The 25,838-nt window shown below is 53.7% G+C and overlaps 8 protein-coding genes and 1 non-coding gene across 9 annotated transcripts; 4 read left to right on the plus strand and 5 right to left on the minus strand.

The window, feature by feature from the left end:
- The first annotated feature begins 291 nt into the window (after positions 1-291).
- On the plus strand, positions 292-3,989 carry BO86DRAFT_412874 (uncharacterized protein). The gene is made up of 3 exons (XM_025674693.1): positions 292-1,281; positions 1,333-2,099; positions 2,158-3,989. The coding sequence occupies exons 1-3, from the start codon at positions 499-501 to the stop codon at positions 3,548-3,550; spliced, it is 2,943 nt and encodes a 980-aa protein (XP_025523579.1). The 5' UTR covers positions 292-498; the 3' UTR covers positions 3,551-3,989.
- Positions 3,990-4,416: 427 nt separating this feature from the next.
- BO86DRAFT_t271 lies at positions 4,417-4,510 on the minus strand. Its single transcript has one exon. It is a non-coding gene; the product is annotated as a tRNA-Pro (tRNA).
- Positions 4,511-5,569: 1,059 nt separating this feature from the next.
- BO86DRAFT_206438 (uncharacterized protein) lies at positions 5,570-9,794 on the minus strand. The gene has a single exon (XM_025666788.1). The coding sequence runs from the start codon at positions 9,438-9,440 to the stop codon at positions 5,913-5,915; it is 3,528 nt and encodes a 1,175-aa protein (XP_025523580.1). The 5' UTR covers positions 9,441-9,794; the 3' UTR covers positions 5,570-5,912.
- Positions 9,795-11,681: 1,887 nt separating this feature from the next.
- Positions 11,682-13,550, minus strand: BO86DRAFT_206618 (TDT family transporter). Its single transcript, XM_025666790.1, has 5 exons — positions 13,118-13,550; positions 12,690-13,058; positions 12,331-12,627; positions 11,929-12,232; positions 11,682-11,852 (listed from the first exon to the last, which is right to left on the minus strand). The coding sequence occupies exons 1-5, from the start codon at positions 13,201-13,203 to the stop codon at positions 11,700-11,702; spliced, it is 1,209 nt and encodes a 402-aa protein (XP_025523581.1). The 5' UTR covers positions 13,204-13,550; the 3' UTR covers positions 11,682-11,699.
- A 21-nt stretch (positions 13,551-13,571) lies between these two features.
- Positions 13,572-17,436, minus strand: BO86DRAFT_403441 (uncharacterized protein; the record flags this gene model as incomplete). The annotated part of the gene is made up of 6 exons (XM_025673940.1): positions 13,572-15,792; positions 15,853-16,588; positions 16,653-16,736; positions 16,793-16,849; positions 16,903-17,064; positions 17,124-17,436. The coding sequence occupies 6 exons, from the start codon at positions 17,434-17,436 to the stop codon at positions 13,572-13,574; spliced, it is 3,573 nt and encodes a 1,190-aa protein (XP_025523582.1).
- Positions 17,437-17,812: 376 nt separating this feature from the next.
- Positions 17,813-19,658, minus strand: BO86DRAFT_206711 (alpha/beta-hydrolase). The gene is made up of 4 exons (XM_025666791.1): positions 19,340-19,658; positions 19,176-19,284; positions 18,821-19,121; positions 17,813-18,759 (listed from the first exon to the last, which is right to left on the minus strand). Exons 1-4 carry the CDS (start codon positions 19,518-19,520, stop codon positions 18,055-18,057), a joined length of 1,296 nt encoding a protein of 431 aa, XP_025523583.1. The 5' UTR covers positions 19,521-19,658; the 3' UTR covers positions 17,813-18,054.
- A 121-nt stretch (positions 19,659-19,779) lies between these two features.
- Positions 19,780-20,727, plus strand: BO86DRAFT_392368 (YdcF family protein). The gene has a single exon (XM_025672790.1). It carries the CDS (start codon positions 19,885-19,887, stop codon positions 20,698-20,700), a length of 816 nt encoding a protein of 271 aa, XP_025523584.1. The 5' UTR covers positions 19,780-19,884; the 3' UTR covers positions 20,701-20,727.
- A 961-nt stretch (positions 20,728-21,688) lies between these two features.
- Positions 21,689-23,205, plus strand: BO86DRAFT_322559 (RGase A; the record flags this gene model as incomplete). The annotated part of the gene is made up of 4 exons (XM_025668393.1): positions 21,689-22,312; positions 22,377-22,415; positions 22,480-22,681; positions 22,748-23,205. 4 exons carry the CDS (start codon positions 21,689-21,691, stop codon positions 23,203-23,205), a joined length of 1,323 nt encoding a protein of 440 aa, XP_025523585.1.
- Positions 23,206-23,801: 596 nt separating this feature from the next.
- Positions 23,802-25,616, plus strand: BO86DRAFT_206478 (putative sugar transporter). The gene has a single exon (XM_025666789.1). The coding sequence runs from the start codon at positions 23,914-23,916 to the stop codon at positions 25,549-25,551; it is 1,638 nt and encodes a 545-aa protein (XP_025523586.1). The 5' UTR covers positions 23,802-23,913; the 3' UTR covers positions 25,552-25,616.
- Positions 25,617-25,838: the final 222 nt, after the last annotated feature.

Here is a 25,838-nt window from a genome sequence, read left to right on the forward strand (position 1 = left end):
GAGTGATAGACAATGGTATTCAAGGCCAACAATACTCGCCCGACGATCGAACAACTACCTCAACATGATTGCATGATTGAAGAAATGCAGATCAGCGTTTTATTGGCTCCAGCGAGCTTTGGTACATACAAGTAAATACCAAATACCGACCATCCATGATTGGAGAGTTTGAGTAGATTTTGGAGTTGAGTTGAGTTAAATTTTGGGAATGACATCATCCGCCATAAACTTTCCACGTCCACATGCCATCCATTCCATTGCCTCTCTCTCTCTCTCTCTCGCTCGCTGTCACTTCACACCACACTTTATTCACCCACTCACCCCCAGACCGTCCCCCAAAATCGTCCCTCAATCAATCTACCTTGAAGCTTGCGCCACTTGCTATTTTGCCCCTTCTTCTGACATCTCCTCTCCCCCAATTGCATGCAATTTCTCAAATGGGTTATACTCCTTCTGCCCCCGATATAATTCAGCAGCAGCTTCAGCAGCTTCAGCAGCATGGAGGACTCGTCGGGCTCATTCTTCCTCGGCTTTTCCTCCGTCAATGATTCCGAGTCGCGCACTGACAACACCACTGCCACCACCTATACCAACACCCCCAGCGGCAGCAGCGGTGTTGGCGGTGCCGGAGGAGGAGCAGCAGGGGGCTTCCTCAGCAGTCGAAGTGGGAGCTCCGACTGGTCGTGGGAAATCATAAGCAATTCCGCCTTGCCCCCAGGCTTGCCCCCAGGCTTGCAACCTGCCACTGCTACTCATACCGCGAACTTCCCAGCCCCCTCGCACGCTTTGCCTCTCCCTCTCCCACCGCCCCTCCCGACTACGACCACTATCACCAGCACCGCCTCTCGACAGCCCAAGCGCGATCGCTCGGAGCATCAGCACCAGCAGGAGCAATCCCGCTCCCGCAACCGTCCCATCGCTCGTCATCAATCCTCCTCCTCCTCGTCCCATGACATCGCCTTCGCCGGCCCGTCCAGACTGGCCGGCAAGGTGGCTATCCCCCGCACCACCAGCTTCAACAACCAGACCCAGCGCCGTCGATCCACGCGGGCATGTGAACCCTGTCGCTTGCGGAAGATCAAGTGCGAGGGGGACAAGCCAATCTGTCAGCAGTGTGCCGAACACAGCGTGACCTGTACTTATGTCGAAGTGAAGCGGGTGCGGGACCAGAAGAAACTGTGCTCGTTGACCAGTAAGGTGGGGATCTATGAGCAGCTGTTGCAGGAGGTGGAACCCACCACGGACGAAGACACGGCGAGGAGGATCCGGAGGGCGTTGAGGGTAAGTCTTCGCTTGTTTTCGGTTAGATGCGGCATGCTAAAGGTGCAGTAGCTACGGGTCTCCGATGGGACCACGCCAGAAGAGCCGCCGCCGAAAGAGAACGAGGGGTCTGAGTCGGATTCCTCGTCCATTGGCTCGCTCAATGAGTTGGATAGGGTGGATGAGGATCTGAACCGCAGTGAACGGGCCGTCGCGACAGGATTCTTTGGGAAGAATTCGGAGGTGTCCTGGTTGCAGAAGCTGGAGGACGAGGCCGAGCTGCGTAACCAACAGATGGAGGAACTCAACGAGGTGGACAGCAACAACAATGCGTCGGACGGGCAGCAGCAGATGCAGCAGCTCCTGCTGGTCCCGCAGCCAGCCCAGAAGCAGGAGACGCCCATTGCCGCCCTGAATTACTACCTAGATGACCTCGACATCCCCGTCATGGCGGAAGTCGACCCGTACGCGCTCCCGCCCAAGGACGTCGCTAACCGCCTCTTCCGGTTCTACATGGAGAGTGTGCATCCGTCCTTCAATGTGATCAGCAAAGTGTTCTTTGTCTCCCAGTATTCGCAATTCGTCATTCAGGGCAATCGGCAGATTGAACCGGGTGACCGGTGGCGAGCCGTCCTGAACATGATCTTCGCCATCGGGAGCCGCTTCTGCCAGTCGGTGTATGGGAAGAAGGGGGGTGACTACGATGATGTGATGTATTTGAACCGAGCACGGAAGCTGACCCTAGGCGAGAATGTCATTTTCGAGCATGCCAATCTCCAACAGATCCAGGCGGAGTTCTTGGTGGCGTTCTACTTCCTTTCCATGTGTCAGGTCAATCGGTATGTTCCAGCCCTGCGTCCCGGAGGCGAATTCTGAGTACTGACGAAGCCACACCAGCTCCTTCAAGTTTTCGAGCATGGCCTTTCGGTCAGCCGTTTCACTGGGTATAAACCTCCGCCTGGAGAATAGTGATACGTCGCGGGCTGCCAAAGAGGCTCGCTGCCGTCTGTGGTGGTCGATCTATCTCCTCGAGCATCTCTTGACGGCCATAACCGGCCGCGTCTCCTGCGTTGGGGAGGGCCTCAGTGCGACACCACTGCCAATTCCATTCGAGGAGGAGGCCTGGAACAGCCCAGAGGTTCGGCCCGTCCTAGAAGACCCGGCTCTGCGGATGAGCCGTCTCAAGCTCACCCTCCTTCAAAACGAGCTCGAAGCTACCACCACGGCCTCGTGGCTCGCAACCTGTGCGCCCAGTCCGTCCCTCTTCTTCCACCTCCTCGTGGACCTCTGCAGCATCACGCAGGCGATCATCAACAGAGTCTATAGCATCCAGGGCTTGCGCGACCGCGCCAGCCAGGTGGAACAGCGCATTCGCAAATATGACAACACCCTGAAAGTCTGGCTCATAAAGGTCCCGGCGCCGTACCGGTTCACCGTGAGCGACCAGGACGATACGTTCTATATCCCCCCACACCTGCAGAAATCCCACGAGCGTGAACGGACATCGCTCGCCATCAGCTATTACAGCGCTCGCATCACACTCTCGCGGCCCTGTCTCACGCGGTCCGGCCTCAAGTCCGGGTCGATGTCCCCCAACCCGGCGCATGCCTCATCCTCGGGCCAAAACGCCGCCCACAACTCCTCGACACGGAGCCAGTTCCGCAACGAGATGGCCCGCAACTGCGTCCGCTCCGCCTGCTCGCTGCTCTCCGTCCTGCCGGACACCCCGGACCTGCCGTGGCTGATCTCGGTCACCCCCTGGTGGTGCATCCTGCACTACATCATGCAGGCCACGACCGCGCTGCTTCTCCACCTGTCGTGCTGCCCGCCCGTGCTCCCGTCCACCGGCGGCGAGGAGTACGTCGACACCACCACCAGCGCCATCTCCAACCACCAACCGCCCACGGCGCTCGCCGACATCCACACCATGACCCACCAGATGAAGAAGGCCCTCCGCTGGCTCCACCACCTGTCGTTCACCCACACCGCCGCGCGGCGCGCGTTCCGGCAGTGCTACAGCGTTGTGCAGCGGATCGCCCCGAGCATTGGGATTGATATCAGCGATATCCCGGACGGGAGAGACCTTCCTGTGGATGAGGATATTTTCTCGCAAAAGGATGAGGATACTCTCGCCCAGAAGGACGCGGACACTTCCGTCCGGAACGATGAGGACACTTTCGCCCAGAACGACGCGGAAGACTACGAATCAACCGCCATGCAGATCGACGAGGAACCTCCGGCCCTTGACGTCGACGGTCAAATCGACGGCCAGATGGAACAAATGCTGTGAATACGACACCATCGAAGTACTATTACGTAGATATATATATATATAGTTGATCAAGTTTACGCGCGGAGTTTATTCTAAAGCCAAGCGAGCGAAATGGTGTCTGTCATTCCAGAGCGAGGCGTATCGATTTCTTTCTTACTGTTGTGTTCTTCTGGTTCTGTTTGATTTCTTTTGTATATTATTTCGGCTAACCCTGCTTGAACCCTTGTTTGTTTCTGAGTTCTATTGAAATTAACAGCCCAGCTCAACAAACCTGTCCCTCCAGCGCAATTTGTCGCCCCGTCTGTACAAGATGGATGAGGCCGATCTTGACCAAGCCTGTTTTTCACCCGTCTGGCTGGCTGGCTGGCTGGCTACTACATTTTCCTGTTGGCAGGAGCTAGGTATGGTATGGTATATCTATAGACTGTGCAATACAATACCAGTGGCGTGCACCGGTACTCCTTCCTACCCATCGAATCGAGGATACCATTATGAGTGATGGGTAAACAAACCCCCATCAAAAAGAGTCCGAGTCCCCGTAAATCCCTCAACTTGAATGAAGCTTTCTGAACTTGGGTTCTGTTCTTTCTCCTTCTGTGGTAAGATCTAGACTAGATACTTAAGAGTATACTTCAAACCAAGCACACCTTCCCTCCCATTCACTCACCTCTCATGAGATGAGACACAAGCACAGACATCCCAAACATCAAACATCAAAGACCTAACTAACCCTTCCCTACTTACCCATCACCAAATCCCCCCCCCCCCCCCCCAAAAACAACCAAAGCAGGAAAGACCACACACACAACGCACCCCACCCCAAACATAAAAAGAGGACACAAAAAAAAAAAAAAAAAAAAAAAAAAAAAAAAAAGATAAGACAAGGCCCGAGCCGCGGATCGAACGCGGGACCTCTCGCAGATATGCTTGGGGTTTTGTAATCCCTAAGCGAGAATCATACCACTAGACCACCCGGGCTTGTTGTTGCAGTTCTTCAGAAAGATTGGTGTCATGGCATGATGGGAACGTAGGGTAAGGGTAGCTGCATGCAGATTACTTAGCGGACAGGTTTATCTAACTGATACCTCGGATCGTTTTCAACCAACTAGGTAAGGTAAGGAAAGGGCTGGCTGGGTTCCTTCCCGCAGCGGGTCGATTGATTGAGTCGGTACCTATTTCCTTCCCGACACGCACATGGCAGCTATAGAGACCAGTCAGTAACCTTATAGAGCAGTAACAAATAAGTCAATTTCTGTTATATAAAAGGATCGATCCCCTTTCTTAGCCTGACCCGGGCCATCGGAATTCATATTAATTCCTATTTTGAGGGCACATCAGTACAGTACACAACCTATTATTTTATATATATATATTTTTTTTTTGGTCTACGACAGTTAAAAGCTAAGACTGCTTATCCTCACCTCTTTAAGTAAAGCTACAAGTAGTCTCTCCAGGACTAGCCTAAAACCTATAGTTACAAAAAAAAAAAAAAAAAAAAAAAAAAAACCCGAACTGGCGCAGGATTCAACCCCCACCACCGCTAGAATACATATGGGCAGCGAAGAAACAATCTTGTTCCTATTCTTGCAGGGAGATAACAAGCACCCGAAGGCTTTCCAGGAGGAGGCCCTTAACCGTTCGATCATCCGACTGGTGCGGTCTGCCCGAAGCGGTAGCTCTACTAACTTACCTACTCAACAGGTACACTATATACCCAGGTCCCTCGCTTGGCACACTGTAGATACAGTATCTTGGATGATGCTGGAGGATTGTACACCCACCCCCTCCATCTCCCTCTCTCTCTTTCTATATCTCTCAGCCTAATTCACATTGTATTGCTCTTGTGTTTGTAACAGACTAGATAATGAACTGGGCTCCTCCCTAGGAGCTTAATTAATGTAGGAGATTGAATCTGGGGTGTATCTTCGTATGATTTAAGTCACAATCCGCAGGCGCAAAGGCTGTAGAAAGACAAGACCCAGCTTGAGATAACAGAACCCAAATACAAGGGGTGCAATCGCAAAGAACCCGACCGGATGAAATCATATATACTTCATTGGTTATGTCTGCTATGCTATGCTATGCTAATAGACACCGAAGCAGGCTAAAGGCGCAGATCAACAGCGAACAAGACCAGGAAAACCGAACGCGGACCCCGATAGGCTTCATATGTAAGACGGGGTCGAGATGTTGATTGCTATGTCATCATGGATAGAAACAAGGCCAACAAACCACTATAATACTAGGCATAAACACAAGTGAATACAACGCTGAGGATACATCCCAAAAAAGTTCAGTGTGGGTTTGGTGATTAAATAATAACAGGTAAGAACCGGGCGGACGTTAGGCGGCGTGCATAAGAACATCGATGAAGGCGCCGTTACATTTGCTGAGGCATGATAAAAGCACGTTTTCGAGGATCGTCGTCCACAGGCGCGCTACGCTTCTGAGACGGATTGAGGGTCATTGAATCGGTGGCTTGAGGCTGGACATGAGGGTGAAGCTGAGGATGAAGGTTGAAGTGCGGGTGCTGGTGAGCATGGGCATGGGCATGTGCATGCGGATGTGGTTGTGCCTGGGCTTGCATCTGATGCGCTTGCATTTGATGCGCCTGGGGAAGATGGGGTTGCAGATGTGCTTGTGGTTGCAACTGCATTGGACGAGCGGCTTGTTGATGCACCTGATGCACCTGTTGCTGCTGCGGTTGCAGCTGTTGGGCATGGGTTTGCGTATGAGCAGGAGCGTGAGGCTGGTGTTGAGCTTGCATCTGGTGGCTCTGCATATGCGGAGACTGCAACTGATGAGCCTGCATATGCGGAGATTGAATCTGATGGGCCTGGAGATGAGGTTGAGGCTTGACCTGCATCTGATGTATTTGGAACTGAGGCTGCACGGCATTTTGAGCCTGTTGATGATGTGCAGGAGGTTGTTGCAGCTGGAACTGATGCAAATGCTGATGCTGAGGCTGGGACTTTGCATGAGCCTGAGCTTGCGGCTTGGTTTGAGCCTGCTGCTGAGCTTGTGGCTGCTGGCGGACCTGTTGCTGTGCTTGGGCCTGGGCCTGCTGCTGATGAGCCTGTTGTTGAGCATGTTGCTGTTGGTGAGGATGTTGAGCCTGGTGTTGGACATGTTGAGCTTGCTGCTGCTGTTGCTGGTGGAGATGAGCATGCTGCTGAACCTGTTGCTGGTGAAGGTGAGGATGCTGTTGAGCCTGCTGTTGCAGCGCCTGGTGAGATTGAGGCCGAGTCTGTTGCGGTTGTTGATGTGGCTGCTGCGCTTGCACCTGTTGCTGTTGTTGCTGAGGCTGTTGGGGTTGGACTTGCATCAACGGCGTTTGCTGTTGCGGCCGCTGGGGTTGCTGATGTGGCTGTTCCTGCTTAATCTGTGTCGAATCTCCTGGAGTCTGATCAGGGTTGACCCCCTCGGCTAGGGCTTTCGCTTGCGCTTCCGCCTCTTCTGCTGCCTTTCGTGCCAACACATCCGCCTTTCGGGGCCGCCCGCGAGGACGCCCCGTGCCCGGTTTAGACGAGGGCTTTTTAGGCGGCCGAGGCTTCGGGGGCTGATCGCCGCTCACCTCCGTCTTGCGTGGCCGTCCACGACCGCGCTTTTGTGGAATGATGGTCCCATCAGGCAAGACGATCGGAGGCAGCGGGGGTAGCTTTGGTCGCTTCTTCTTGGGAGGGGGTGGCGGCAGGGGGTTTCCATCGGGGCCAAGGGCTGGTGGTGGGGGAGGAAGGGGAACCGTGATGGGCACACCATCAGCACCCATGATCGTGGTAGTCTCCTGCGGCTTCTTGGGCTTTTTCGGCTTGCGAGGTTTAGGCACCTCCCCAGGAGCGAGCGGTTTGCGAGGACGACCTCTCTTTTTAGGAGTCTGACCATCACCCTGGGAGCCAGGAGGGGCTCCCGCGACAGACCCGGGAATGGCATTAGGCACAGCACCAGGAAGAGACCCCGCAGTGGCCCCAGGGACAGCGCTATGAGCAGCAGCACCTTGCGCGGAGCCGGCAGCAGTGGCAGTAGCCGAAGCAGGTGCAACACTAACGGGGGCCGTGGCAGGGGGTTTGGCAGGGCTGCCAGCACCAGGCTGTTGTTGGCTCGAAGGCCCCAGTTGAGCTTGGAAAACGGGATGGAACTGCCCGTTGATGTGCACCCCAGCGGGGACTGGCGATGCAACGGGCTTGGCCTGTTTCTTCCGTGGTTTACTAGGTGCAGTCCTCTTCTCCGCAGTGGAGGTGGATGTCTGTGGCGGACGCTGCTGCTGGGATTGAGTCGGAGCTTGAGTCTGAGGCTGGGTCTGCGGGTGGGCCTGAGGCTGGGCTTGTGGCTGGGCCTGGGGTTGGGTCTGCGACTGGGTCGGAGTCTGAGCCTGGGGCTGAGCCTGCGGTTGACGAGCTTGGGGCTGTATTTGGTGGTGCTGAATGAACTGGTGTTGCTGCTGCGGTTGCTGATGCATGAGATTGTGCTGTGGCTGGTGCTGTGGCTGTTGCGGTTGGTGCTGCTGCGGTTGTTGATAATGATGTTGATAATGATGGAACTGGAGCTGTTGCGGTTGGGATTGGAAAGGAGATCGCTGAGCATGTTGTTGGTGAAACCGGGCCTGCTGCTGTTGCTGATAGGTCTCTTGCGTTTGTTGCTGTTGCTGAGCCTGCTGCTGCCGTTGAGCGGCTTCTTGCTGGGCCTTGAGTTGAGCTTCCTGCTGAGCTTTCCGCTGCTGAGCTTCTTGTTGGGCCTTCAGTTGCGCTTCTTGCTGGGCCTTGAGTTGTTCCTGCTGCGCCTTCAATTGTTCCTGCTGGGCCTTGCGCTGGGCCTCTTGCTGGGCCTTGAGTTGAGCTTCTTTTCGCTGCTGGGCCTCTTGCTGGGCTTTTAGTTGAGCTTCTTCCTGGGCCTTGCGCTGGGCTTCCTGCTGCGCTTTCAGAGCCTCCTGCCTCCGCTGCTCTTGCAATTTCAGTTGAGCTTCTTCCTGTGCCTTGCGTTGAGCCTCCAATTGAGCCTGGCGTTGAGCTTCGGCCTGAGCCTGACGCTGAGCCTCCTGCTGCGCCTTCAGATGAGCTTCCTGCTGGGCCTGCTGTTGCTGCTGGAACGTCTGCTGCGCATGCTGCTGGTACGGCGACTGCTGGGCCTGGGTCTGATAGGGAGAGGCCTGATGCGGGGACTGCTGATACTGCGCATGGAACTGAGGCAGCTGCTGAGCCTGAGACTGGTACGGCGATGCCTGCTGAGTCTGCTGAAAAGGCGATTGGTGGAATTGATGCGTGGCTTGGCCGGCCCCGAGCATGGGCGACGCGGCCGCGGGAGTGGGCGTTTGCGTATTGGGAAGCGAATGGGCGCTCTGGCGCTGCTGCTGCAGATGTTGCTGCTGGAGCCGCTCGAGAGACTGCTGAGGGGACGCGATACCCATGGTGTGCGCATGGGGCGACATGGCCGCCTGCGCAGTCATGGCATGGGAGCGATAATTGGCCATGGGGTTCATGTTCCGCTGAAGACTCTGCAAGGACAGGTAGGGATCCTTCAATTGGCCGATCGAATCGGCATTCCGGGACAGCAGATCGGACGAGCCCTGCGGAGTGAAATGCCCCGGGAAGGAGTTGAAATGGCCCGCCGTGTTGAGGCCGACCAGCGGACTGGATGAGGCCGGGGTCATTTTGCGGGGATCCGGGGAATGAGCGGCCAATTCGGTCTGCGTATGGGCGCGAAGCAGAGAGCTATTGCTGGTTAGTCCGGCGCCATGGTGAGGATGGGTGGCGGTGGCCGCATTCATGGACGGGGACTGCAGCTGGTGGTGGTGAGGATGTTGTTGTGGTTGTTGTTGCTGCTGGTGTGGATGTTGAGGATGATGATGCTGGGGATGCGCATTCTGCTGGGGCGCCCGTTGCTGATGGAACGGAAGACCATTGTAGCCCATCATCTTCGGGGGAAGTTATTAGATAATAATCCCACCCGAAGACAATTGCGTGGCTATTTTTGAAATAGGATGAGCGTGGTTATGTTGATATGGTGATAATACTCGGGGCGAGGCGAAGAACATGTGACTACCGCGTCGGCAGGAAGCGACACGGCTACGGGGCGGTCGGGCGGGCGGTGATGGTGGTGGCGGTGGAGGTAGTGGTGTTTGCTGACCAAGGCGGAGTGGGTGACTTTGGGGGGTAAGAGTAAGTACGAGTACGTACTGTACGTGCTGTGATGGAGAGTGACTGACCTCACCCTCACACACCGGGGGCAGAGGAGGGGAGGGAGGGAGGGAGGGAGGGGCCCTGGAGGGGTGGCGAGAAAGCCAATTCCAGACCAAAACTCCACCAGCTCTTCTCTTAACAACGGAGATGGTGGAAGGTCGGAAACCCGATGAGAGAGAGAGAGAGAGAGAGAGAGAGAGAGAGCAGGGAGAGATAGACAAGACGAACCTGAGCAGTAACCGCAATACAGGATCGGAACAGTTGACGACAGACACGCGCACGGGGGCGCGTCTGCAACTCTCGTCCTTATTTTTTTTTTTTTTCCCTTCGGGCTGGGAAAATGGAAAATGAGAAAAGCGGCCGCTGTGACGATAACAATTAAATGCGGAATAAGCAACGATCCCGGCTCGATTCCCAATCCGGAAGCGACAGGCGGATGGCGGCCTCAGGCTACCACAGTGCTGTCAGGCTACTAGTAAATGGGCTGCTGGTACTGTACGGTCAGTACCAGGCAAGCAAGCAGGTAAAGCAGACAAGCAGACAAGCAGACAAGCAGACAAGCAAGCAAGCAGGCAGCTAAGGCAGGCAGGCTGCTTGCTAGTAAGGCTAATAGTAATTAATGACCACAACAGCCTTTTCGCTCCCCCGGGAAACTACGGTCGGTCCACAAAGACCAGCCGCGCACTTGGTTGGGAAGGGGGAAAAAAGAATGGGGAAAAAAAAAGAAAGCGAGAGCTGAAAAAAAAAGGGGGGGGAGTGGAAGGGGAAAAGCTGGAGGGAAAAAAAGAGGAATGCCCAACAAGCTGAATGCAAGGTGTGAACAGTCGGTCTCTCTCTCTCTCTCTCCCACAGACAATAATGATGATGATGATGATGATGAGAACAGAGAATTCCCTCGACTCTGCACTCACCACAAAAGATAATCGTGATCCCAAATCACTCTTCACGCAGTCACGCAATCACGCAATTAAGCAATCAATCAATCGAGATAGAGATACTTGGGGGGATCTTGGAATGGATCGCGAAGTCTGGAGATGGTCGCGCGCGATGATTTGCTTGGGGGTGGTGGATGGATGGAACTCCGTCCCTTTTTTTTATTTTATTAAATTTTTTAATTTTTAATTTTTCTGATTTTCCCTCTTTTATATTATTTTTTTTTCTTCGTTCTCTCTGGGGAAATCTGGGATTTTCAGTAGTTTTTTTTTTGGGAGGGGGAGGTTTTGTTTGGGGGGAGTGGAGCGGCACGTGACCGACCGCCAGGCTGGCCAGTCACAGGCCGGGCTTCGTGTCGGGCTTGGACTGGTCGGGCACACATCGCGATGACGACAAGGATGGATGGCATCTTCGACTGACTTGTATACTGACATGCAGTCCAGATACAACATCTCGATATCAATATATGTAGGGAGTACTCCGTACCATGTCGAAACCGACAATCTGGGTTCACAATACCTGCCACTGCAGTGACGTGAACTGAAAGTGCTAGCGTCCGTCTCCGACTTGGGTCCCGAACTCCCGAGCATTACTACCAAACAACTATGATCTGGTTCCCGCAGGGAAAAGCGAACCTGAATAAAATAAATATTCAAAATAACCAAACTTGTCATCCACCACCACCACCAAAAGAAAAAAAAATAATAAAACCCCCCCAGAAAATTCATAAATCTGTCACCCCCCAAAATAATTAACCAACTTTAAAAAAAAAAATAATATCAGGACAGGAACCCCATAGTCCGCCTGCCCATCAAAGTTCGATCTAAACATTTAAGCTTAATTCGCCCACCCATGCGGTTTGTCCCTGGACTGTTTCCTATGAGGCTGTTCGGCGGGCGTGCGTGCAGCATGGATACCATCCATAATCAACTCGGAATAAGATCTAAATACACCCATGGATGCCAGATCTTTGTCGGCATCAAAACCTATTTGCTGCGCAAACTATATCTTATATCTTACAATTAAACCCACGTGCACACATAACATAAACCCAACAAACCTCAAGCACTCTTCGATCCATCCTCCCCGCGCAGGTCCTCCCTCGCCTTCAAATCGGCCAAACAAGGCGCAAAGAACAACCGGCCCGACAGCACCCCTTGCAACGTGCCCACGCCCACCACTCCCCACAACACCACCACACAGACCGAAAGAATCTACCCCGCCCCCCCCCCTCAAATATCAGCATGCCTTTACTTTCAGACTGACCTATCCAGGGAAACAAAAACATACCGTGCCCAACACCCCAAAAAACTCCGACGGCAACTCCTTCCCCAGCTGACAGGTACTCGTCGCAAACACCCCCAGCGGGAACGTGAACCCCCACCACCCGATATTGAAGGGGAAGCTGCGGCACCGCGCAATCGAGGCAATCGCCAGGAAGAGCCACACCAGTCCGAACGACCAGAGGATCAGGCCGACCAGGAACCCCATCGTGTAGAACACCGCACCGGAGCCGGAGCCGGAGCCGGAGCCGGCCTCCAGCGTCTGGGTTTGTGGGAAGATCGTCTGCGCCGCGCGACCGAGTTTCATAATGCTACGGGTTTCAGTTCAGCATCTCGTGATCCAGGGAAGATTGAAGGGGAAGTTTGGTAAGTGAGGTAGACTGGGGGCGTGTAATCACTAGACACTCACCCGAATCCGCCCTGCCCGAGCGGGCCCAGGGGCAAGAACACGCTCACGATCACCGCCTTCGGGGGCAGTTTGTGCAGCGTGAGCCGTTGGAGGTAGATCACCATGACCATGAGGGCGAGCGGCAGGCCGATGCCCCACAGGATGTAGCTCACGAGGACTGTCCACAGGGCGTGCTGAGGGTTGGGGAGCACGTCCGCGACGATGGCCCCGGACGACGCGGCAACGATACAGCTGACGATGGGCAGAAGCCACACCGCGGTCATCGACGAAAGCTGGGTCTCACTCCCATGAGCCATCCTGGTCGACCTGTGAATGAGCGTGACTGCTAGAAGATAAGGTGGTTGCGAAGGCTCGCTTACAGCAGAAAAGGTAATGACAATGCCGTGATCACGGAGAAGACAGCATCAAAGATCCACAGTCCCCATGCAAAGTTCCTGCTCCACTCGCCCCAGGCCGGGACACAGACGAAGCAGAACATGTTGATGATGGTTGCGAATCCCATCGGAAAGGTGCCGATGAACATTGACTGCACGGGGTGTCGGATCATCGCGAAGAAGATCTCCGGGTATAGCGTGTAGCGGAGAAGTGTGATGATACATCCCGTCGCAAAGAGCAGGACGTTCAGGGCGAAGATCACGACGGAGATCCAGTAGAGCCATTGGCCGTTGTAGGGTAGAGTGTTCAAGAGGATGGACACTATTCCGGTGCCCATGGTGACGGAGAACCATCTGGATCCAGATCAGCTGTTGCGTCTCACAGAAGCCATTCTGACCAGGCAATCTCATACGAGGGAGTGAAATGACGGACAACCCTCCTCCAACCCACATCATGCTTGGAGGGTTCGGTGGATGTAGAATTGCTTTGGCAGGCCATAGTTTGACAAAAAGTTCTTGAAGGGCGAAATTCGGTAGTTGGCGGAACGCCACTTGACGACTTGACATACACCAAGCCGAGTGAGTTGTTCTAGAACAGTGATATAGATATGTCGATATGTCGATATGTGTCGCAACCAGAAAGAGAATCTACCAAGAATATAAGGTATAACTAAGCGAACTTCGAGAGAGTGAGTCACGTTCTCTGAATCTCGCCTGGCCAAATTCCGTTGTACTCGACAGTATGTAATAATTCGGCCGAATAAAAGCAGGCTGGGACGGCTACAGTCGGCGACTCGGCGACTACCGGTAAACGGCGACTGCGGCAACTACCTTACTATGTATTAGATGAACCCTCAAACAACCACATCAGTTCCAGCTGGAGCTGTACGAACTGCCACTATCGTATGAGCTGCTCCCATATGAATCGCTCGAGCCACCGCCGTATGAGCTGCTTCCTCCGCCCGAACTGCTGCTATACGAGCTAGAACTACCCCCGCCATATGAACCACTCGAACTGGTACCGTGGTGGCTACTGCCACTAGAATGAGAGCGGCTGCTGAAATACGGGTTCCAACCCCCAGTATAGCCACTAGACCAGCCGTCGTGATTGCGACTGCCATACCCAGAGGAAGTTGTACTGGGATATCCGAGTCCTGAACCAGTATGGCCCTCTCCATTTCCAGTGGATTTTGCTACGCCAGAATCTGTCTTCCGGGTGTAATCAACATGACCGGGTTGTTGATATTTCGAGTGACCTTTCCATGTCGCGAAAGTGGAGTCGTACTGATAGGAGGCTCGGGGGCCACCGCCATTATCCCCAGACTGATTTTGCTTGGACGAGTCGTCGCGACATTCGGTCCCCTCTTTGTCTGCTTTACCTGCGCCTTGGGTATTGGGTTGAACATCTCGTTTATGGCTGACTCCGTGATTGGTTCTGCTTGGATGCACGGTGTCCCAGTACGCTGTGTCTCGATGTTCCTGCACTGGAGCTCCTTCATTGGCTCTGGTTTGCTGGGAGTGATTAGTTGAGGAGACACCACGCGACGAATGCAACGATTCCAGGCCGGTCATCGATCCAGAGCTAGGTTGGGATTGAGAGTCGCTATCTGCATCGCCAGGGGAAGAGTGAGCCGAGTGAGCCGAGTGATAATCTGCATCAGTAGATGGCACCTCGTCACAGCTATCATCGACAGAACTGTTGGTATGCAATCGATCGAAATCATAAACAAGCCCTTCAAATCCCAGGAAATCCAGATTGGTCGGTTCCTTTCTTGCGTCTTCCGTCCTAGGTAAGGAGAATCTCCCGCCACGACCGCTGCCACCGACATCGGGCCTCCTGGCACGGTCGTTGCGCAAAGCTTCGTATTCCTGAATCTGCTCAGGCCGTGGTCGTGAAGCCCACTTGGCGAGAAAGTAATGACTGTAGGTCCCCGCTTCGTAGTAGTGGCTATAGGGCTGGGCGCGGTGAATCCCTCCCAGTTTCACCCTTGTCAGTGACGGGTGTGCCTGTCGAAGACCCTTGCCCTCAGAATGGAGCCATTGGGTCGCTTGCACGAACTTTTCACTTCGAGCCATGGCCGTCGCTCCTCGGTTCAGGACAGACAGAGCTGTGAGGACAGTAAGTCGATCGCACATCCAGGAGACATCCTTCATTCCTCGATTGATTGGCTTCGCTGTGGCGTACATTTGTGGACCTCGCTGAAGATGCAACGCGATTATAGACCAAGCGTCGAATGGAAATGCCCAGATATGTTTAGCGAGGTTACAGGACCCGCAGAATTTGGGGTGCCGCTGATATGCTTCGGTGCAATCCCAGGGGAAAAGATCCTGGTACTTGTAAAGTGTACCACCAAATGCGCCCCAGTCGTACCAGTACTCCTGGAGAGTGTCCAGAACATCAGCCTCATCATGTCGACCGAAGTGGAAGCGAAGAAGGTATTCCTCGGTCAGTCCGCTGGGAACATCGTACTTCGTGTGGACTTGACTACGTAGATAGCCGTCCTGTGGACAAACAAAGCTCATAAGATATAACGGAGATGCAGCCCCCGAAGCTTGTCCTGTTGAAGCCGTTCCGACCAAGGGCTCAAACAAATCCATGTCAATGAGTGAGTCGCAAAACGATTGACAATTATTACCAATAGCGCTCCAGGTGAGAGTTGTATTTGGATCAAGTAACTTCCTCACAATGGCATTCAAATAGACACTGACCCTTGGCTCAAGAAGTTGCTTGAGTTTGGTCATTATCTGATTCAGCGCAGCGTCTAGACTCTTGCGCTGTTCTTTGGCGGGAAGTCCTGGATGGTCGAAATACCCACGACTAGCCGCCACAATAAGCCATATAATCTCAGATTCCTGCTCAACATCGGAAGATCCAAAAAGGGCACCGGTGAATGGTACCCCGACAACCTGCTTCATGATAGTTTTGTATCGTTTGGGAGTTCCGACGAGGCGCTGCTGCTGCCAAAGGCGTCTTTTAGCGTCGCCACCAATTGCTAAACTAGGATGACGAGAGCGTGGATTGCAGGAGTCAGGCCTATCATGAAAGGTAGGCAGTTCTCTAATAGTAACTAAGGCGCCTTTCTTGGCGCTGCAGTGGCGGTCAGTATTGCTTTCAGAAGCATATGTATCGAAATAGGTCTATGCTTACTTTGCGACCCCATTTTCAATGACCAGTGGCCCAACTCGTAAAGCCATGTGAACATTGCCAAAAGGGTATTGTTGGGCAAATTGACGACAAAATAACGGTATATCTTCGTCAGCCATGGCTTCCTTCACTGAAGCAGTGTTTGTATCTGGGTCACGAGCGAACGGCGCTTCCTTTTCTGGCTCTGGCCGCAGGGGCGGCTGCTTCGAATCGGGTTCTTTTCTCAAGATTACTTTCTTGGCTGGCTCATACTTCACCGGTCCAGCTGCACCAGCTGATTTCACTCCGAATCTGGTCGTTTTCTTGTCTTTCTTCATACGATCACGAACTGTAGACTGTAGACCGTGGTATTTTGCGAGGGCGACTCGAGTATTGAGTTCGAGTAATTTGCATCTCTTCGCGATTGGAATTGCAACATGCCTTTCTACTTTAGGGATTGGAAAGAGAGCACCTGGAAGTCCGGTGCTGTCAAGGCGAGAGACGTCTGCACAATGACACAAATCCCGACTCAGAGTAGGAGTAATGGCCTCGGCAAGAACGCAGTGCTTGTATACTTTGACATATTGTTCTCTGCCAAAATAGAGTTTTCGATAACAGTCCTCGCAGACAATGAGTTGTTTCGTATGATTCGATTTGCCACTATGGGTAAACATGCTACCTCGAATGATACTGGAGCAGTCCGAGCATTTCAGAGGCTCCAGCCTGGCATTCCAGTCACTGTCAAAGCCAGACAAAGTGACTAGAACTTAGTTAGTTATATGTACTTATTATTATTTGGAGAAAATGTGGTATTATGTCCATACGTTGTGGAATGGCAGGTCGAGCCCAGAAGCCAAGGTCTTCTAGGGGTGGACGGTGCTCAACCAGTTTGTCGATATCGAGAAGCCCTGCGTAGGGTTAAAGTCAGTTGAGATACTCTCAGACTGGCACCCTCTAGACTCACCCGCAGCTTGTAGAAGGATACGTGCCCGCTCCTGGATACCGGAAGATGATGCAATGTCTTTAAAAGATCTCATTAGTTGTGGGCAAGGAAAGCAGACAATGTCCAACAACCTTCAGTGTTCCTTCGCACTTCATCCTTAACATCAACGTTAGTGCTCTGATATTGTGCCTGTGCGAGTTTTGCTTTGCGTAAAGCCTCCTTGATCTCATTGTTTCTTATAACAGAAGGCAAAATCTTATCCTGGTCGGTTGTCCTCACAACTTTCTCTTCCCCTATATCGGCAGAAGAAGTTAGCCCGAGCTTGGTCGTAGTGGACAGACGAGCACACTACCATATCGTATCGCAAACGCCCGTGTTTCCTGAGTAACCTGATCGATAAATGTGTCAAAGCCGTGTACATTGCTGTCATGCTTATCATCCACTGCCACATCTGTATACTCTGATTGCTGCCAGGTTTTCAAGGTGCGTATGATATTTTCGAGCTCGAGCTTCACGCCATACCAGTACAGAGTTTCAAGCTCGGACTGCAAATGCACACTAGCAGGCCCTACAAGTTTCCATGGGGCTCTGGGAGCATGAGTAATGTTCGGCAGCGAAGATCGCTCGAAACGGCGTCTGAGGCGGATCCCGCTCAGGCAAGACATGGTGGTTGCTGCATGAATGGACTTTTCTTAGATGCCAGTGTGTGCCGAATTGAGAATTGTAAGATCGAGACCCAACTCCTCCACGATCTCAAGACATGATATGAAGGTTGAGGGACTGAAGCCTCCCGATACATTACCTGCGGAGTAGGTTTGTCGCTGGGTGCAAGGCTGGAAAATACGAGGATCGCCAAGGCCAGGCACCGGCCTCGTGCTTAGAGGCCGGGGGGTCCGAGGCTGTGGAAAAGTGAGGCTGGATGCCCAGAGTCGCCGAACGAGGAGACTTCGGAGTTAGTCCGCTGATTAATGTATCCTTTGAGAATGCGACCCTTTCTGCCAAATTGTCTGACCTTCTGAGCTGACCCTCGAAAACCGGTTAATTGTACCGTCCGATCCGATAAGGGGCAAAAACAGCCTCCTTCTAATCGAGATATTAGAGTGTAGCGGAGATGATGGAGGCTTTTCTGGCGTCACTTGTCCCGTTCTTTCGAAGGGCAATTCCGAGCTCGCTAAATGCTCGCCGCCTGGAGACCACATCGATTGATGCGTACTTCGCCTACTACGGGTACCGTAAGCGAGAACATGCTCTTATTGTCGTGCTTCTCAATTTCCTATATTTGCCTAACCAGCCACCAGCTGTCCCACCGTTTGCGCATAGTACTTTCGCTTGTGGACGGAAAGACGGCAGAATAGCAGTCTGTCGAACTCGGTCCGGGACACGGAGGCTGCGCGTAACTGCGGTGAGTGTTCCTGCAAACTTCCCAATCGCATAACTAAAACGATACGGGGCCCAACATGACTGTAAAGAGAGCGCGGTAATGGCCAGCAACCGTCAGCGTTATCGGAGAATGAATCAAAAGCTTGCTCGCATGCAGCATCCACATCTGCGACCACAAGGGAAGAATCATCGCGCGACCGTAGTAGATTAACAAGCGATAAAATGTAGCTCTTATCTGCTCTAGTGACCAGGTCGAACTCGTTGATGAGGTTCAAGCATAGTTTTGCCGGCAGGCCTCGGTGCCTGATGCCATCCATCAGCGGTAATGTGACTACTGGTGGGGCACCGAACGTGATGCAAGAGAAGTGCCTTGCGACCTGGGGAATTGTCTCTGAGATATAGTGGAGGAACAATAGTGAGGCTACGGCACCTCCTGCGGAGTGACCGGTAAAGAGAACGTGACTGCCAGTGTCAGCATGGAGACGACTGTAGGCTTCTATTCTCTCCAAAACGATGGCTTCTAGTGCCATTGCACTATGCAGAAATCCGGAATGTGCCTCTAGCCTTCTCTGTGGTGAGTGATCCTCGAGCTCAAAACAGGCAGGATTCTGATAGAGACAGCCGTTAGAATGATGACCGTCCGTGATGAGGGCATAACTATTGCCTTACGATGAAGTGACTCGCATCTTGTGGCTTGCTGTTGATGTTAACTATATGATCCACATTACTGGCAGTTCCTCTGATCGCGATGACCAACACAGGCAGAAGCTCATTTCCGCTTGATATATCCTTCAGATCCACTGTTGTGAAAGTAGCGGCCTTGACTGTCCCATTGATAGAAGGCGTAACTTCATGGTCATGTGTCAATACACAATTCTTGATCGTGCGGGGGAGGCGGATGGAAGCAGAATTGTAGGACTCAGTGGCGCAGTCCCATGCGAGTGATATGAGAAGAGATTGATCTTGCGAGCTTGAGTGCATTAGCTGGAGCCCTTTCCCAACCATAGAGGGGGTCCGGCTCTACCATGTCCACTTCTCGTCACATTGCTCAGAGCTCAGCTGCGCGTTGACATATCTGGATGCTTCATCATCCAAGCGCGTGGCCAGAGCCCGAGCCTGGGCACTGAGGTTGTCTTACAGCAATATTAGCGATGAGCATGCTATCTCAGGTTGGAGTCAAGTAGCCACCTTCAAGGTCAATGTCCTTGAGAGAGGCACCAAGAACATCTGATAGCTCTGCTGCTGCCACAGATGCGCCCTGTAGATTATCGATGGAGGCAGTTCCTGACGTCGGGGGAGCTGCAGAGGCGCGTAGAGCGGATGCGGTTGAAGTTGGATGGTTCTTAACTAGTTTGAGTAATCGCTTCATGTTGGTGGTATGCTTGCCAGCTGTGAGTAGTTCTCAATGACAGAGTAGGCGTTGAATCGAGTGACCAAGTTGATGATCATGCAAGAAATCTAGGTAGAGGCAAATACTGTACAGTCGAAAGTATGAGTACGGAGTACCGTCAGGGAACTTTCCCAAATAGGCGATGCCGAGGGCGGAGCGGCTCCATCTGCCATTCGTGTGTGGATTTCCCCACTGTTGATTCTAGTGTCGTCTACCGTCTGCCGTCTGCTGTTCACAATCACAGAACACAGCCTTGAACAAGAATCTTAATAAATTCAGAAGCAGTCATCGATCCCATCTCCAAACGAAAGCAAGAAGAAAAGAACAACAACAGGGGAAAAAAATGTCATCCATTGACCCCCACAACATCAACCTGATTTCCACCTTCCTCGCCCACGAGCAACTCCCCGCCGCACAGCCGCCCCCCCACGCAGTCGACTGCATTGTGATCTGCGTGTCCGCCATCCTCCATCAGGCTGAAGCGGTCTTCACATTCCTCGCCAACAACCCGCACGCCACCAAAACCCTCGTCTTCTGCGGCGGGATTGGCCACTCCACCCCTTACCTGTATGAGGCGGTGTTCAAGCACCCCAAATACGCGCATCTTGCCCCAGAGATTCAGGGCAAGGCAGAAGCCCAAGTGCTCCACACCATCTTCACGCGATGTTTCGAGGCCGTGGCCTCGGACTTCCGGAAGGCCGGAGGCACCCTGCTGGTCGAGGACCAGTCCACGAATTGCGGGCAGAACGCGATACAGACAAGGCTCCTGCTGGCGAGGAATGCCATCCCGGCACCTAATTCCGTAAGTATCGTCCAGGATCCCACCATGGCCCGAAGGACGATTGCCTCATTCGTCAAGGCCTTTGCGCCGATGACCCCGGATTTCATAAACTGGCCAATCATAGTGCCCCGGGTCCGGTTGCAGGAAGATAATGAGCTGGTGTACGAGGTAGACGGGATCCCTGCAGAATCGCTGTGGAGTATACCTCGCTTTCTAGGACTGCTGATGGGTGAAATACCGCGCCTGAGAGATGACGAGAATGGCTATGGGCCACGGGGTAAAGGGTTCATTGATCATGTCGATATTCCAGAGGGCGTTGAGCGAGCGTTTCATGGCTTAGAGCGCGGGATACTAGGATCGGAACTAGCCAAGAGATGACTCTGATTGGTCAAAGCTTGCTCTTTAGATTATCTTCAAGACTATTTCGACTCTTCATAATATGGTAGTCCCCAGGATAGTACAGCTATCGTAGGCAGAGTGCCCCTGACGAAAACGATGACGACATTCTGTATTACTCGGTTATCAAATTGCGGGACACAGGCGTCAAATATCAAGCGACTTTGGCGTCGCGAATGTGATGCTGGGCCGTCTTGGTAGGGCCTGAGCGCTGGGTGCAACACGAAGAACACGACCGGCACGTAACCCACTGGGTACTCGGCCGTCACTCACCCGACAGCTGCTCTTGAACAATGTCTTCTTTCCTGCTCGCATCAAATCAACCCGGAATTTCAGGGCAGAAGCTTTATGGTGATTGCTTGTTGCATGCATCACCCCGCCGCACGTACCCCACAAAGTCATCAGGCGATGCATCTAGCTGAGGGGGATGAGTTCCTGTTTGACATTTGCCGAGATGAACCCTCCTAGCCGCCCCTGGAACTAAATCCTTCGCAGAAATCACTATCAATTTGGGATGTGATCAGCGCTTCAAGCCTCGAGACGGATGCTCAAGTAGTGCTGACACCGGCTTGCGTGGCGGTATAATCAATCAGAATTCTCCATGAATAAGGAGAAGCTTGGGGTTTGAAGCCTCGATGAAGAAGCTTGACTCCGGTCACTCCACTGAGCTTCTGAGCGAAAGCAGTAGAGATCATCATCGAAAGGGGTTCTGACACTTAATGTCACAAGGCAGGAAGCCACAATCAACATCCGACAGGACGGAGAATCTTCAGCCTGCTTGAGTCTCAGCGCCTGGCGGGGGTGGAGGATGAGTATACGTTGTAGATTCTCCGGTGGACATGAGCCCTTGACCATAATCACCATGAAGGCTCCTTACTGCGATATAAAAGCTGCAGTTGCTGCGTAGGTTCTTGAGGAGAATCCCAAGAATCAAGCAAATCGAGGTTGCTCCCATTGATTCAAGTGAATCATGCGTGCTCTTTTCCTTCTTGCGCTGGGTGCTATCCCGGCGCTCGTCAGCGGTCAACTCTCTGGCAGTGTTGGCCCCTTGACCTCTGCTTCCACCAAAGGTGCGACAAAAACATGCAATATCCTCAGCTACGGCGCAGTGGCCGACAACTCGACCGATGTTGGGCCTGCCATTACATCGGCCTGGGCTGCATGCAAGAGCGGAGGTCTTGTCTACATCCCATCTGGCAACTATGCCTTAAACACCTGGGTCACCCTGACTGGAGGCAGTGCGACCGCAATCCAGCTGGATGGTATCATTTATCGCACAGGTACCGCCAGTGGGAACATGATTGCAGTCACTGACACCACCGACTTCGAGCTGTTCAGTAGCACCTCCAAAGGTGCTGTGCAGGGATTCGGCTATGTGTACCATGCGGAGGGAACCTACGGAGCACGGATTCTGCGCTTGACTGATGTGACCCATTTCTCTGTGCATGATGTGATCTTGGTGGATGCGCCTGCTTTCCACTTTACCATGGATACCTGCTCCGATGGGGAGGTGTACAACATGGCGATTCGTGGTGGCAATGAGGGCGGCTTGGATGGGATTGATGTCTGGGGAAGCAACATCTGGGTTCACGATGTAAGTCACGCCCGAGTGGCGATATGCTACTTCTCTGTCGCTCACGAGATGTGCACTCATTTAGGTTGAAGTGACCAACAAGGATGAATGTGTAACAGTCAAGGTAAGGCTTTCCCTTGCAAGCACGAATTGACGCGCTTGAGCCTTGATTGACAGACGGACCGCAGAGCCCGGCCAACAATATTCTGGTGGAGAGCATCTATTGCAACTGGAGTGGTGGTTGCGCAATGGGGTCGCTCGGGGCCGACACCGACGTCACCGATATTGTCTACCGCAATGTTTACACCTGGTCATCGAACCAGATGTACATGATCAAGAGCAATGGCGGTAGTGGAACGGTGTCGAATGTTTTGCTGGAAAATTTCATCGGTCAGTGCTGCTGCCTATGCCCCCACCTTTCTGGCTTGAAACCGTTAACTGATCCCCTTTATTTAGGGCACGGTAATGCGTACTCGCTCGACATCGATGGCTACTGGAGCAGCATGACTGCGGTGGCCGGGGACGGGGTGCAGCTGAACAACATCACGGTGAAGAACTGGAAGGGCACCGAGGCGAACGGAGCGACCCGACCACCGATCCGAGTGGTGTGTAGTGACACGGCGCCTTGCACGGACTTGACGCTGGAAGACATTGCCATCTGGACCGAAAGCGGCTCGAGTGAACTGTACCTGTGCCGTTCCGCTTACGGATCGGGATACTGTTTGAAGGACAGCTCTTCGCACACATCCTACACCACAACCAGCACTGTCACGGCGGCTCCCTCAGGATATTCGGCGACAACCATGGCAGCCGACTTGGCAACCGCATTTGGTCTCACTGCTTCCATTCCCATTCCGACCATCCCGACCTCGTTTTATCCCGGGTTGACCCCGTACAGTGCCTTGGCAGGCTAGTAGGTGTGAAAGCAAGGTGGGATTGATGTGTCACCGTCGCAGTGAAAGGAATGTCGGGAGAAGGAGAAGGAGAAGGAGAAGGAGAAGGAGGAGAGATCGTTGAATCGTTGAGTCGTTGAGTCGTTGAGATCATGGATCAGGCTGGTAATCGTTACCTCACGATTCCGTAGGTGTTTGTAAGTAAGTATGTATGTTATATCAATCAAAAGGAAGATCCTCCTTCGTATCTCGAGATTTCTTTCATGCAGGACTGGGAAGGAGGAAGTTTGAGGAGTTCATGTGAGCTGCAGTCGTCAGTTTCTCAGTCACTCATTGTCCGATCGCGCCATCCCTTCCTGGTCACTTCTAGCGCGCTTCCTTGCCTTTTTTTTTTTACCTTTCTCTCCCATCATCGTTCTCTTTCTCTTTCTCTCACTCCTCTCGCAGATTCTGACTCTTTGATCCCATTGCAAATATACCACCTGCATCTTTCTGGAAGCGATTGAGGAGATGGTGAAGTGATCAAGTGGAGAAGAGGTGAAAGTGGAAGCTGCACCGAGAATAAGCTTAATGGGAGTTCCCCGCACATCCTCTCCGCCGACCGACCGACCGACCGACCGACCGACCGAAGTATATCTCAACACTCACCTCCTTCAAGACCTCGATTTCTTCAACACATCTTGTATCACATCTAATCACATCTAATCACATCTAATCACATCAATTACCATGACCACGACCATGACCACGCTCTCCGCCAAGCCCAGCGAGTCACAGCCCTTACAATCCACCAGTCCACTATCCGAGCAGTCTTCCTATCCCGATGACGCCGCAGCGTCCGACTATCGCTTCAAGGCGGACCAGCTGAACCGTGCCATCCAAGAGATCGGCATGGGACGGTATCAATGGCAGCTCTTTGGCGTGATCGGCTTCGGCTGGGCCAGCGACAACCTCTGGCCCATCGTGACCTCGCTGATCCTGGTCCCGGTCTCCTACGAATTCCACGTCGGGCAGCCGCCGTTACTGTCGCTGGCCCAGAACATCGGACTGCTGGCCGGCTCGCTCTTCTGGGGATTCACCTGCGATGTGTTCGGCCGACGCTGGGCCTTCAACATGACCATTGCCATCACGGCCATCTTCGGCCTGATCGCGGCGGGGTCGCCCACCTTCGCCGCGGTCGGGGTCTTCACGGCGCTGTGGTCCTTCGGCGTGGGCGGCAACCTGCCCGTCGACTCGGCCATCTTCCTCGAATTCCTGCCGGGCTCGCATCAGTACCTGCTGACGGTGCTCTCGCTGAACTGGGCGCTGGCGCAGGTCCTCGCCAACCTCGTCGCGTGGCCGCTGATCGGCAACATGACGTGCGCCTCGGCCGCCAACTGCACCAAATCCGCCAACATGGGCTGGCGCTACTTCCTGCTCACGATGGGCGGCATCGCGCTCGTGATGTGCATCGCGCGCTGCGTCTTCTTCACCCTCTACGAATCCCCCAAGTACCTCATGGGCAAGGGCCTGTACGAAGAATCCGTGACGGTCATCCACGAAGTGGCCCGCCGCAACGGCAAGACGACCACGCTCTCCATCGACGACCTCACCGACGAAGACGGAGGCGACCGCTCTCTCTTCGCCAACGACAATAACGACAACGCAACCCCCATCCCGCAGCAACAACAACAGCCAGCACCAGCAAGACCCGACCAGCACCACCCCCTCCGCTTAGCGGACCACCTCCGCGCGCGTCTCTCCCTCCTAAGCCTAACCTCACTCAAAGCGCTCTTCGCCTCACGCCAGCGCGCGCGCACCACGATCCTAATGATCCTGATCTGGGCGCTGATCGGCCTGGGCTTCCCGCTGTACAACGCCTTCCTGCCCTACCTCCAACAGACGCGCGGGGTGCAATTCGGCGACGGGAGCACGTACCTGACCTACCGTAACTCGCTGATCATCAGCGCGGTGGGGGTGCCCGGCAGCCTGGTGGGAGGGATCATGGTGGAGATCCCGCGGCTGGGCCGCAAGGGCACGCTGGCGGTGGGCGCCGGCTGCACGGGCGCCTTCCTGCTGGCCTCAACCACGGCGCACTCCTCGGCCGCGCTGCTGGGGTGGAACTGCGCCTACAGCTTCACCAGCAGCCTGCTGTACGCCGTGCTCTACGCCTACACCCCGGAGATCTTCGAGACCCAGTACCGCGGCACCGGCAACGCCCTCGTCGGCGGCGCCAACCGCATCGGCGGCATCCTGGCCCCCGTCATCGCCATCGTCGCCGGCATCCAGACCAGCGTCCCCGTCTACATCAGTGGCGGCATGTTCGTCCTCGCCGGCTTGTTGGTTCTGTGGGTGCCCGTGGAGACGAGAGGGAAGATGAGTTTATAGGTTGGGGGGGAAAGCAGGCGCAACATACCTTTTGTTTGTAGATCGTTGAATATAAACCATCCCTGATACGAATTACTCAGGGCAAGCCAATAGGTCACGTTCTTCCGAGGAAGCAAATCGGTACTGTACTGTACATCCAGTGACAAAAAGATCCCACCCCAAAATAATGACCGAGATATCTTAAGCCATCACGGATTCCAAGAGAATATCCCAAACAACTCCCCGCCCCCTTCCTGCCCACACCACGACCGATGACAGCCTAGTTGATCCCCAAACTACAGACAAAG

Source organism: Aspergillus japonicus (assembly GCF_003184785.1).
Source record: "Aspergillus japonicus CBS 114.51 unplaced genomic scaffold BO86scaffold_69, whole genome shotgun sequence".
In the NCBI taxonomy this organism is placed as follows: Eukaryota; Fungi; Ascomycota; class Eurotiomycetes; order Eurotiales; family Aspergillaceae; genus Aspergillus; species Aspergillus japonicus.